The sequence below is a fragment of the Rhea pennata genome, chromosome 17 (genome assembly GCF_028389875.1).
Source record: "Rhea pennata isolate bPtePen1 chromosome 17, bPtePen1.pri, whole genome shotgun sequence".
NCBI lineage: Eukaryota > Metazoa > Chordata > Aves > Rheiformes > Rheidae > Rhea > Rhea pennata.
Genome location: NC_084679.1, coordinates 10,560,992 through 10,574,466, shown reverse-complemented (window position 1 = coordinate 10,574,466; position 13,475 = coordinate 10,560,992). Strand labels below are relative to the sequence as shown.

Genomic DNA, 13,475 nt, shown 5'->3' with positions numbered 1-13,475 from the left:
CCTACTAAAGTATGTACAACTGTCTCTTGGAACACTTTGAACTTAAGTGAAATAACATTTTGCCAGCAGCAGGCTGAATTTGGAATTGAGTGATTATAGAGTTAACAGCTATTCTAACTACTTAAAGCCATATTAAAATGCCTATAGGTATAAACAGTACAATTTGCCTTAAACTGTAGAGATTTAATATAGGATCACCGATCTATAGTACAATTTTAATAAATCGCATCTTTTTGATTTTAACATCCTAAAGCTGCATAGCAGATCTGTCATACTACTCACTTGAAATATGACAGTTTAACTGTAGCCAAGTCAATTTCTTGGAAGGAATCCGGCAAAAGAGATTAAGCTGATAAAGCTAAACTTGAGAGACAGTGCAGTGTTTATGAACAAGAGTGAAGGCCTCACCTTCTCATAATCAAACTCCCTGCTAGCCAAGAATAAGCAGTATGTATCATTTATTCATGACTCTAGATGTTTACAACACACAGTATTAAGTTAGAGCTGATAAGTGTACCGCAGATATCCAGCCAGAGCAAACAGTACCAGTTCCCACATTCCTTCCAATTTCCCTCCCCATTCCTCCCACCATGCAGAGACAAAAGCAGAAGCAACACTGAGGAGACAAACCACATTCCTCTTCCCAGCTACTAATCTCAGTTTCTCATTAGCAGAGTACTATTTTGAAGCTACTACACTCAGATAGGGGTGTGGGGGAGCAAGAAAGAGTAAACCCTGAAGAACAGTCTGTCCCCACACATTAGTGGCAGGAGTCCCAAAATATCCCCCAATTCTCTGTAATGCAGCCTCCACACTGGGAGGCAAGTCTCTCAAGTACAGGTTTATTCCTTCCAAAAGGATTAAGTTCTCCTAAGAGCAAAAGTAGGTGGAAGCAAAAATAGAGTCTGACTTCAGCACAGCTCCTGTGAAAAGCTGCCAGCCCCCCACCCAAAACAGAAGGGGTACACCAGTAAGCACATTACGCTAGCATTGGTTTTAGTCAGATGATGCTAGCCATCACAGAAATGAACGGTCACCTAACCGCAAAGCGGCAAGCTGGACCAATGGCATCCTAAATTTGATGTTCTCATTCTTACTGTACAGACCAAACAGTCATCAGGACGGGCTGTCTGCTAGTGTATGTTGCAATAACTAGATATTTCTAAGGAGAGTGACAACAGAAATGCCTTGACCCCACATTTTTGACACAGATAGCTATGCTATAGCCCTTAGGAATTCATTTTTACATCCTCCAACACCCCCCCCCTAAAAAAACCCAAGACAACACAAACTCTGCTATGCTGGACAGCAAGCAATGCAGTGGTTCTTTTTTACTACATTAAATTCTCTTCAGTCATGATATAACGCTGAGTAAGCAAGCATTTGTGCTCCTTGGGCACAACATCAGCTATTTTGGGGACTCATTTGTCCTACCCTTGTTTTTCAGGCCAGAGCATCTTCCAGAGTGATCAAAACAGCTCTTATACTCAAGCAGAGAAAAAAAATGCTTCCTAAAAGGAGCTGGAGCCAGCAATAACCATTTCCCAAGTTAAAAACGCTTGAAGGGGCACGAAGTCCATCCTGATGGATGGATGCATAGTTCACGTTTTGAAATGGATGCCTGATTTGACAGAAAGGGGCGGTGCGGAGACAGAGGGATGACTTGCCAAGTCCACTTCCTGTTCTCTCATTCATTTAGCAAATTCCTTTAATTCCTGCCTTAAACTGCATGTTCAGAGACGGCCGGTCTCACCCGATCTACAACCTCCCTCATCACCCGCTTGCAAGGAAACGGATAAACCGGTTTGCCTGTGCTGGATCCATGAGCCACGGATCTTTTCCAGCGCTGGCATGATGTTTCTCACAGGCTGTTAAGAACAAAATCGTGTCATTTTTAGAGAGGGCTTCTCTTTTTTTTTTTTTTTTTGTGGGGGGGGGGGGAGATGCCGTTTAGTCCGGCCGGAGGCACAGCGGCGCGCAGCCGCCGAGCCCCGGGGCCGCCGCCGCCGCGGGGGAGGCTCCCGGGAAGCCCCGCGACCCGCGGGGCGGCGGGGCCGGGCCGGGGCCGCCGCTCGCCCCTTCCCTCCCCGCCCGGCCGCGGCGGGAGCCCCGCGGGCAGCGAGTGACTCTGCACAAACCGCGGGCGGCGGCGAGGAGGGGCCCGGCGGCGGCAGGGGCCCGGCGCCCCCCGCCCGGCGCTGAGGGAGCGCGGCCGCCTCGCCGCGCCTGGCTCACCTGGAAATGCTCCTGGAAGCGAATGGGCAGGATCTGCGCCATGGCTGGGGGCGAGCTCCGCGGAGCGGGGCCGGCGGGAGCGGGGCGGGCGCCGCTGCACCCCACACGGCGGCGGCGCAGGCGGGGGCGGCGGCGCAGGCGCGGTGCCCTCGCCCGGGGATGGCGCTGCGCTGTGCTGCGCTCGCCGCCCCGCGCCGCACCGCGCCGCCCCTCCCCGCGCCGCGATCACTCCGCACCTCACTGCCAGACGGGGTCTGCTCAAGTAGTCCCTCCCCGCCGCGTTCCTCCCCGCGCTCCCCGCCGCCCTTCCCGTCTCCCGCCGAGGGCGGCAGGCCGCTCCCCGCCGGGGGCTCCCGAGGGGAGGGGGCGAGACCCCCCCCCCCCGGCTGCGGCGAGCAGAGAGGGGCGGGGGGCGCGGGCCCAGGTATCCCTCCGCAGCTGCCGTGCGCGGTCACGTGGGTCCTCCCCCTCCCCCCCACACACACCGGGCAGCGGTGGGCGCGCGGCCCCTCCCCCTCCCCCCCCCCCCGGCGCTGCAGCCCCGGCCCGGCCGTGAGGGGCCGTGAGGGGCGCGGCGCGGCGCGGCGGCCTCGCGGGCGGCGGGGGCCGGCGGCAGGCGAGGCGAGGCGAGGGGAGGCGAGGGGAGGCCGCGGTCCCCGCCAGCCGGGCCCGGGGCGGCTGCGGACCGGCCTCTGCGGCCGGCGCGGAGCTTCCAGCGGGACGCGCGGCTCCTCCCCGCCGGCGCCCGCCGCCCGCCGGGCCGCGGCGGAGCCAGGGTCCCGCGCGAGCCGCGTGTCCCCCCAGCGTCTCCCGTGGGGCGGAGGCAGCGCGATCGCTGTTACGTTTCTCCTCAATTACAGAAACCAGCTGTTATCCCGCGAGATGGAAGCCGATTGCCGCAGTGTTGCCAACCCCAGCAGTTTTAGCTCGAGCATCATGTTATTTAAATTCTCCCGGAGAGCCCAGCTCTGGGAATCACGAGATTACAGGAGAATCTCTGATTTAATTTTTTTTAATGAGTTTCTTACGCTGTGGGTTGCAAAGAAAAGCTGAGCAAGGTACCCCTGAAGACTCAAAAGCAGAAGGCAGATTAATTCCGAATATATTACGATTTAAAACCTCACTATTTTTACTTAGCCTCATTCATTTTTCATAACTGGGGCTGGGAGCTGCCAGCGCCGGGCTGGATTTCCCAAAGGAGCCGCAGGCGCAGCGACACGGAGGCACCTTGACGCGGAGACACGGGAGCGCGTGGCGCCGAGCTGCAGCCTTGGGGTCCCTTCGCCGCGGGTGGGAGAGCCCAGGGCTGCAGACGGGGCTGAGGAAACCCCGACCGGCGGGGCCAACGGTGGCGGAAAGCGCCGGCGCTGCGGTGTTGCTGAAGCCCCATCCCACCGGCAATCTGAGGTCTGCAGCAGGGCTCCTGCCTCCCCAGAGCACTCACATGGGAGGTGGGCACCACGGTCTGCCCTCTGGAAAGCAAAAAAAATAAAGGTGCCTTTTTTCTTTAACCCAGGTCTCAACTGCGGTTTGAGTAATGTCTGCACTGTAGGTTTGTTCATATTTACCGCGTGTTAGCTATCACAACTTCTAAACCAAGGCAAACCAAAAGCGATGCAGAGACAAGGCCATCGGTGGGACACCAGGACATGATCAGACACCAGTTCATTTTGGGTTAATAAATATGTTCTCTGTTTTTACTCCCATCCGGCTGTGCTCCCTCACAATCATTTTATGAATGCTAATTATTTAGAGCTCTAACTGCTAATTTTTGTTCTCCAATTTTATAGCTATCTAGCTCTGTTAAAAAAAATGGGTCACAGACTTCCATCACCTATTTTACAAATAAAGCAGGACCTTTAAGTAATATACACATCTTTAGAATCTGTATTTTTGTATTACATTTGTATTTTAAAGAAATTTGTAACAAAAGGAATAGATAACAGGTTTGTCTTTGAGATGTACATTTTTATTAGCAAGGATTACAAGTGCACGAAATGTACTGTGGACAATCATTCTCAACAGTTCAGCACTAAACTGCTGGCTGATCTAGTGAGATCACTGGCTAAGGGAATCCAGGCTCTTTTCAAGTATAATCAGAATTAAAGGACTCTCATATTTCTTCAGTCCCATTTTAATAAAATAATGCTTCGTGCCCACACCCTGCTGGCCAAATCCTGCTGATTACAACATCACATTCTTTCTGCAGTTCAAAAAGGCATCTCGCTGTTCGTGTAAATGTGCTCTGCTTTTGTTGATCGCGGTGGTTGGAGTCCTCACAAGCCTCATTGGCTCTGAAGAGTTAGGTGAGTGTTTGTAATTTTGACACACAGCAAAAAAAAAAAAAAAAAAAAAAAAAAAAAAAAAGGAAAATATGTTACTGTTTCTCCTGTACTTAGCAACTTACTGAGCTTCCATACCTAAATAAATTGACCTTGGTACAGTCAGCTCTATAGATGTTCCAACAGTCTTGCATGTTTTATATTTAGTCTGGAATCTCTCAGATAAAAGGCCCTGTAAGGCATCTCAAATGTAAGGCATTTCTCCTACAATCGTTTATTTACAGGAAGTTTAGAGATTCTCGGGCTCTAAATGGTCAATGTGCCAGAACACCTTCGATCAGCTGCCCCTCTTCCGCTCCTTCGTGGCAGGCAGAGCCTTTGCCAGCTGAGCAGGGTGCAATGCCTACCTATCCTCTAACAGCACAAACGGAGACGCTCCTAGCAAGAGTTTCTCTGCTTTTTCAGAGGTTATTCTCTTCCAGGTGCTCTGTTTTCTGGCTCCTCCTGTGGATGGCAGCCTGCTGCTCTTTTTCAGTCTTGAAGAACAGCCCTGAGAAGAGCTGCATTTTTGCCTCGGAAGGGCTGTTATTTAAATGGAAAAATATATTGTGCATGCCCCTGGTTGTCTTCCCACAGAAGCAGCCAAGGAGATTTCCTTGGGAAAGCAATGGGCACTTCTCTGAAGTGATCCTCCTGGAGCCTTGCCCCATGACATCAGTTCGAATCGCTGTTTAACTAGAAAAAATTTTGCAAAACTTTTTTTGCAAATGCTTGTCCATGTTTACTGTTTTGGTAAAATAAATAAATAAATAAAATGGCACTTGCACATATTCTGGCCTAAATGAAAGAGTGCTCTCGAAACAAGAGCAGGAGACCTGCCTGAGCATGAACAAGTAAAGCCTCAAGAGACAGCGAGTCTGCTAGGTGCACGCCCTTGATGCTGACCAGTGCAAACTGCTGGAAAGACAGCACGTATGGCACAGCAGCGGACACAGGCTCTTAGATCCACATCTCTTTCCAGCCATATTCTGGCTGGAGCTAGTCTGACTGCCAGTGTTTTGCCTAACAGCAAAATACAAACATCAATACGTCAGCACTTCACAGCATGAAGATGTTGTGGTGCAGCAAAGGCAGTGTCACAACCCCAAGAGCTCTGATTTGGTCTCTCACTGAGAAAAATGACACTTCGTGCATCTCAAGGCCTCACTGACTGCCGTATTGGCTTCAGGATCCAGCTCAAATTTGTACTCCATGTTCTTAAGCCATACCCTCGCTCCCTGGACTTCTGTCCAGCTCGTCTCCGGGAGGCTGTAGAGCCCTAGAGCCCTCCCCTTGCCTCTGCCTGTCTCCGCTCTTCCCTTCCAACAGGCTCCCCACTGCTGAATCAAGAGCTGTCTCTTCTCCTCCTCTCCCACCCAGAACTGACATCTTGCATGTGTGCCCTCCAGCCATTCTCCATTTTACTGCAGAATTCCAGCACAAATCACGTTCTTTTCTCCTGGCCACCACGTCTCCTCTCCACGTCTGTTCTTCTTATTACTGAGCGCACAATTCTGGATCATGCAGAGCACTTTGAGCTTCTTGGGCTCAAATGGGTTTCTTCTGTGTTTTTTGTAAGTCATTGAGCAAGTTCCTGACAGCAGACTGGTAAAACATGTAAATGCAACATTTTGCAGAAATGATTTGAAATGTAAAAATTCTATTATAGTTGTTTGATCTGTAACTGTTTAATTTTTAAAATTCCCTCTACCTCCTTCCTTGGAACACAAATGTGGATATACATGCTTACTATTTAAATGAAGTCCTCTGTTTTGATGGATTTAACTGCTGACTTGTTCTTGACAAAGGTCACTGTAAGAATTTATAGTTACACGTGTGAAGCCCCATCCTGTATTCCCTATGCATGGAAAGCTCTGCTGGAGATGATAAAATCTGATGGTATTTAATGCCAAAATGAACAGAGTGTCTAGAGGCAGCAGGAGTGCAGGCTGGAGGTCTGCAGATTCCCCACAGAGATAATGTCATGATGATACATAATTTACCTGTAACTTGCAAGCAATATGCCTGTCTTTCCCCCCAGAAGCATTTCCATTTAAAGAAGTAATTTCTACCTGTCTTTGTACAGCGTGCTGGTATTTGTGCTTTCTGTGTGTTTGTACAGTCATTCAGATCTTTTCCGGACATTTGCGTTCTCCTGGGCTTGCAACACAGATGCTGAGTTCCTTGCATGGCAGTGTATGAGGCAGCTGAAACTGCAACTCCTCCAGCCCAGCCTTGTAAAAGCAGAGGTCTACTGATCAGTGACGCAAAGCAGAATAAAAACATGGGAGTCAATGTCTGTCTTCAAAATCATGACAGATGGGTCAGGGCTGCTTGCTATATCGGCCTTTTCATAAGCTGGATTCCACCAGAGTGTTTGCTCTGGCAGCTCATCCATCAAAAGGATGGAGGGTGAACTTGTTCTTTGAAACTATAGGTAATTAAAAGAAATGAGGTAGCTAATATAAATCAAGTGTGCATCTATTGCTAGTTTGCTAGTTCTGTAATCACAGAAACCTAGCTACAGTTATAAATAGATAAGGTCTTAGTCTAGATAGGCTGAGTGGTTAAATACTATTCAGGAAAATAGCTAGTAAGTGTGCATAAATGGGATAGGAGAACAAAAGGCTGAAAAGGACCTCAAGGGGTCTTCTGGTAAATACTCCTGCCCTACAGCAAAATTGAACGAGCCAGTGTTTTCTAGTCAGGGATTAATAGGGTGATTTGGAAAATGATGAATATATTGACTATTAGGGCCTTTTAGCTATTTCCTTTGACATAGGCCTTTGACGAGGAAACCTCAGTGTTCATTTTCTTAATATTATTCTGAAGTGTGTTTTCCCTTTCAAAAATGGACTTATATTAGACCATATAAAGCTACTTCACATAACACAAATGTCCTGGGTTTTTTTATTAACTTGTAGGATTTCAAGAAGCTGAAGATAAAATTCACTTGAATTTTCTTACTTTGCTTTCTCTGTTTTGAGTTGTTTGTGGAACAGGTTTAATAGAAGTTCTCCCCATTTCATAGTTCTTAATGGCATATATAAGCAGAACATAACATAGATTGGCTTTTCTGGAACTTCAGTTTTAACTAGAATTTGCAAGACACAAACATGTTCCTCAAAGACATTCAACAGCTAAACACTTATGCTACCTTTTAGATTTTTGAGGAAATTACAAGCCAGACTACCAAGCTAGAATAAAACGTAGGGTGAGCAGTCTTACATGCTGCATGTTCTCATAAAGAACTAAGTTAGCTTAAAAAAAATCCCACCAGTGCCAGTAGAGGCAATGTATAAGCACTTCTGCTGCCATGTCACCAGAACAAATTTAGATGACACAGTGATTAAGGCATCTGTGCCCTCTTTATGCCTGTGCTTTCAGTGTAACTGATATTACTTGTATCAGTGATGTTAAATAAAGGGGAAAAAACCGGCAGCCTCAACAAGCACCAGAGGGAATTTACAATCTTTTTTGAGTATAGTTCATCTTTTCAGAAATACCTATTTTTCAGAAAGATATTCTTCTATCTATAAAGAGTTCTTAGTACTTCCTGTGTTTCTAAAGAAAGCCCAAAAGATGCTCTGCAACATAAAAAATGACATCGGTCTTTTGGCAAACTATGTAGAGTTATTAATGAGAGGGGGACACAAACAAAGTACTAGTTAAACCATTTATTTAGCATTTTGTAGTCATACATCCTTGCAGACTTTTGTCCTTCCTCATGGAAAAATGTGATCTGATAAAGTTAATTTCAAAAAGAATTTGGGGACGTCCAGTTATGCCATAGCTTTTAGCTGCCTCCCTCTTTCTGCGTCGCACAACGCTGTGGCCAAGATGGGAAGGAATGCCCTTCAGTCCCGGGGGCTGCGCTCTCTCCTCCCTCCTGGCTGTCTGCACAGCATCTGCTCTCGGCAAGAGCCTCCTCTGGGTATGTTTAAAGCACTGGCCCAGCTAAAGCTACCTAGCCAGAGCACATCAGGAACGAGCCTTCTTACTCGTGTGTGAGGTTCTATCTATTTTCATCTCATGAAAGCTGAAATGTAACTGTTAAAAATAATAAACAACTCATCCCTTATTCCTTTGGTTATGGTGGAAAAGGAGGAGTAAAGAAGTGAAAACAAACCAGCTTAATATTAGGAAATAGCGCTTTCATGGTTCCTCCCAAAGATCCTTAAATATCTGCATTTTTTTCTTCTCGCTCAGAATGTGACTGAGACACCACATGATGCGTTGCCTGATGCAAGAACTATGTTCAGTTAATGCGTATTGCCAAGTTTGTGTCTGCAAACAGGAGCTTAGTTTGCAATGTCTGGCTCGCGTCTGATCGTACTCATTCACAAAGCAAGAGAACAAATGGGTGTATAGGTGTCTGGTTAAAGACGGGAAACACTGTGTTGATCTTTTAGATCAGTTGCACCAAAACAGGTGTGCTCAAATCCAGGCCACTGGATTAAACACAGCTTGAGCCTGTCCTCATTTGTAATGCAAAGCTGAACAGTGTGGAAAGGTCCCTTCCCAGTCCAATCATCCTCATGGCAAAAAATGAAGCAGTGGCAGTTACTGGTGATGCTGAGAGTGGGGTAAGTTGCACGCTCGGGCCCTCTGTGGTTAATCTGGGTTTCCAGGGTTGTTTGATTGGTATGCTATCTCCTCAGCTGTTGGGTTACAAAGCAACAAGCTAGCATTCATTAAACGGCTTATCTCAGATATCACTTCCTTTCTATTCATCTCCATTCACAGTTACATCTGACAGGCAGTATTATTTTCAGTTATATCTGGCTTGCATTTGATCCAACTTTCCAGCTTTTTTCTGCATCATGTAAATACAACAGCAGTGAAAAGAAGCCTTTTGTGCCCTTGTGCTAGGAGGATATGGTGAACATCAACATGGACATGTTCCTGAAGATCAAACCGTTTTCTGGAAGTCTGCTCACACATTTCATAACCCGTCTGTTTTCTGTAGAATGCAGTTATTTAAAGCAATGAAGTTCACTTCGGAGACACTGTACAGTAGCTGCTGTTTATGTTGATATTTCTGGTAAGGCTCAATATTGTCTATTTTCCATTCTATCTCAGCACTGCCTTTAACTGCCTCTTTCCACTCGATTTACATATCATCCCTCCCGGCTGTTCACTCCCAGAGTCTCCTTCAGCTGGCAACCTTCCAGTCACTCAGTACTACAGAGGTACTGAGATGGCAGAGCAGTTGATGAGAGTCAAAATAAAACTAAATTATGTTATCCTACATGGCCTACAGTTAACTGAACAATTAAGTAACAGAGCATTCAAGACTGACATCAGCATTCGTCCTCCTTTTCTTTGCTAAGACTGCTCATTTCAAGTACTTTTGGGCATGACTACAAGAAGGCTGTAGAGGCTTAACAACTCTCCAAGTGTTCTCCAATTCCATTATTTATCACTACTCCAGAGAAGGGTGAGTTAGAATTAATGGTTCTCTTTCAAATACCGAATGAAAGTTATTCTTACAAGACTTGGCCTCATAACCCTGACACTTGAGACCTGGGGAAGCAGATTCCCTGGAGTTTCCTGCAGATAATTAACAAACTCAGGCTGACTCAGCAAGTATGTTTACACATGCCTAAATGCAAGGATGTGAGGAAACTTAATGATTTTAATCTAACTCTCAATAGGCTTAAGAAATATGCACATATTTAAGTATTTTCTTGAATTAAGGCCAAAGCTTCCTGCATTTTTTTTCTATCCATAGCACAATATAGGCCAAGACCTAATGCACCCCAAACCCATAGCTCTGTCCTTGCCACAGGCTGCTAGTGGCTGGTGATGCCTGGAAACCAACGATGGGCTGCTGTGAGCTGGGGTGAAGAGCTGCTTTGGCTGCACTCCTCATCCCGCCCACTGGTGCATCAGTGAAGCCCTTGGGCTTCTGGCAGGTTGCCACTATAAATCCCGTGCAGCGTCTGTTAGCCTGAGGAGGGAACGAGACTCCAACACTGTGTTTCAGATGCTGACCAGTAAAGTAGGCACTTGAAAAAAAGTGTTTATTTAGCTTATGGAGATTGTGGAAAGAAAAACAGCCCGAGGAATTTGAAGCTAGAAATGCCAGAACAGTCAGGTGCATCAGATTGCTAAGAATGATCTTCCTTCCCACTACCTGCAGCTGCAGCGAGGACGATCCAGCCACGCTGTCCTTCCCAGACACAGAGCTGGAGAAGCAGCTGAAATGCAGCTCAAAAAAGAGCCATTCAAAATGCTCAAGACCAGGGACTCAGCCAATAACAAATAAACACCTGGAGATGGAAAATCCTTCTCCCTTTTTCCTGCCACATGTTTTGGAATCATTATGCCAGGAAATCTACTAAATTACACAAATTTCATTCACAAATATGTGGCTTGGATAGTACACTATATTGCTGAGGGATATGGCTAAGGAAAATAGTGGTAAATTAAAAATCTTTTCAGGGTCAGTAGTGAAGATAGTGGTAGGAGAGTCAGACTACAACTTACACCGACTTCCAAAAGCAGTACTGATGTGGGAGGACATTCCCTGATACTCAGACAGACAAGCATTAAGAAGCGCATACATTAAAAACAGAGGACTCTCAGCTTAGCATTTTCAACTGTGATTCAGCACAAACGTTTGGCTCGACTGGAAAGGCACTGCCGCCTATCAGGAGAGGGAGAGAGCAGCCCTGCACTTTCTGTAGCTGCAAGTCCATTTTTACGCCTCTTGAGACCATGGCTTCTTTTGCTGGGTCACAAATGATGGCTTGTAGCATGCTCGAGTTACGCTGTGGCTTAAGAAGGTTGCTGCATCCCCAACAGGACCCTGCATGCTAGGACTCTTCCACGCGGACTTAGCTTACGGTTGCAGTTTAGCTTTAGTTCTTTAGTCCTTGCTAAACACATGCCAAAGAAAATTAACACATCACTGAAAATATTGAAACTATTGAAACTCCTTTAGGAAAGAAAAACACGCAAAATCCTTCTCTGTATCATGACACAGTATTTTCTCCGTATGCCTGTGGAGCGCCTGGATGCAGCAAGGAGCCTGGCAGGAAGCCAGGCTGCTGCATCGCTGCTGCCTGTGCTGGTGTTGCCATTTTGAGCATATGCAGTGGGGGGGGGGGGGGAGATAATCCCAAAGGTGAGGACTAAGGATTACCACCCACCGAAGTTGCTAGCTCCTGTCTATGCAATATTACCACATGCAGTGCTGGGAATAAAAGTAAGTGCCAAAATGTGAGCAATCTGTAACACAACAACGTAAAACGAAGCAGGTAAAATGATGTTCATGCATCTCCTCCATGGCATTGTCAGCAGCTCAAATATTTTCAGGGCAGAAGGCTGCAGAGCTTTGAAATCACAATTGCCTCAACAGAGTCTCTATCAAATTCCTGACTTTTAAGGGCTCATGGCTTTCAACAAAATCACATACCAAGAATAAAGGGCATTCAGTATTGGTCACCCACATTCATTATTGCAGGAGGCAAAATAGAGACCGATGCTGTGGCTGCCTCTCAAAGCTCTCTCCACATGCAGGTAGCTGCAAGCCAGGTCAAGCAAAGAAACCTCTGCTTTCTTATACAGTGATTTTGTAACCTTAGTATTCCCATGGCACTGCTGGAATCCATTGGCTGACTCCCCGCCTAGCACTTGAAGAGGGAAGGAACATCCTGTCGTCGTCGTCCGAGAGGATGGGAGCGCAGACAAGTAAATACATTGGCCAATCCAGACACAAAGCAATGTAGAAAATAGGACAGTGAAGGTGATCAAAACCTGACTTTATGAATATTAGTAACTTAATACTGTAATTACTATGATCCTTTCTGGAAGTTAAGAGTAGACTGTGCTACCATGCTTTTCAGTCACCTCACGCAAGGGAATTGCTGCAGGCATTTTTCTTTGGATGCACCCAAAGATATCACCCCATTAACCTCAGATGCAAACACACATAGCAATTACACAGAAATTCCAAGAGAGGAAGAGGACTCCAAACCCACAAAAATTGAGCCAGATTCTGGTATCTAAATCATCTGAACTCACTGAAGTGTTACAACTAGCAGAATTAACATACAGATGACAGTCTATTGAAGAGAAGCTTCTTCAATTAGCTATTTCTTTCCATAGGATGGAAAGTACATGAACATTAACGATGACAGAGCAAGAGAGAAGTTGGGAAAGTTGCAGGAAAGGTTCAGCTAGAGAAAGCAAAATTAAGAACAACAACTTCATTGAATATAGAGAGTGACTAAGAGATAGAAAGTTTAAGTATCCCAGCTTAGCCTATCTGACCTTGGAAGACTGTAAGAAGACACGCTGAAGCAGGGCAAAGGTTTCTCAGGAATGCTATCCATCTACAAGAAACAACAGTTTTACAATTACTATAGAGGAAAAGGAAAAATCCTCTAGAATTAAGATGCCAAAGAGGCCAGTTGTTTACTCCAAAATATCCAGATAGCGATAGCAGCACTTGCTAGAAGGTTCTGCCTCGCCAACAGCAAAGTCATAACCCATCTAGACTTTTTATAGCTGAGGCAGGGCTCCAACATCACTGTATTTAGAAAACCTTGCCTGGCAGCCAGTTTATTCTGCGGGTACCTCCCTGCTTTCTCTCAAGTGAGCTGTACCAAGCCTCCATTTCTGGCCCCAGTGCAATTGTTTTTCATATTTTACTGTTCTGTGAGTCCATAAAATACTTCTCTGAAAGCAAACAAACCAATCTTCTACCAAAAGGGGATGAAAACTGTAGAGCTTCCTCTTTCCAAAACCAAACCTCTTCTAAGAGGCAGGGGAGAAGAGAGAGGCAGAAGCTTTGGGGTCCTTTTCTCCAACAGCCCCAGCTCTGCCTGTCGTTACACACTTGCACAAGCATCCTTCATTTAGCTCCCCTTCCTCTCTCATTTCCCAGAAATGCAGGGTCTGTGTTGTAAT

At 46.4% G+C, this 13,475-nt stretch overlaps 1 protein-coding gene and 1 long non-coding RNA gene across 8 annotated transcripts in view; one reads left to right on the top strand and one right to left on the bottom strand.

Annotated features, from left to right (window-relative positions):
• The window catches only part of CLTCL1 (clathrin heavy chain like 1), a 35,840-nt gene extending 33,477 nt beyond the window's left edge, over positions 1 to 2,363 (bottom strand). For 6 of the 7 annotated variants that reach the window (XM_062590486.1, XM_062590479.1, XM_062590480.1 and 3 more), the window contains exon 1: positions 2,236 to 2,363. In XM_062590486.1, coding sequence (XP_062446470.1) covers positions 2,236 to 2,277 — 42 coding nt within the window. In that variant the 5' untranslated portion in view covers positions 2,278 to 2,363. The remainder of the gene's footprint in view (positions 1 to 2,235) is intronic. The other variant, XM_062590483.1, reaches the window with a different exon arrangement.
• A 25-nt stretch (positions 2,364 to 2,388) lies between these two features.
• On the top strand, positions 2,389 to 3,746 carry LOC134148434 (uncharacterized). The gene is made up of 2 exons (XR_009960210.1): positions 2,389 to 2,659; positions 3,096 to 3,746. It is a non-coding gene; the product is annotated as an uncharacterized LOC134148434 (long non-coding RNA).
• The last annotated feature ends 9,729 nt before the right edge of the window (positions 3,747 to 13,475 follow it).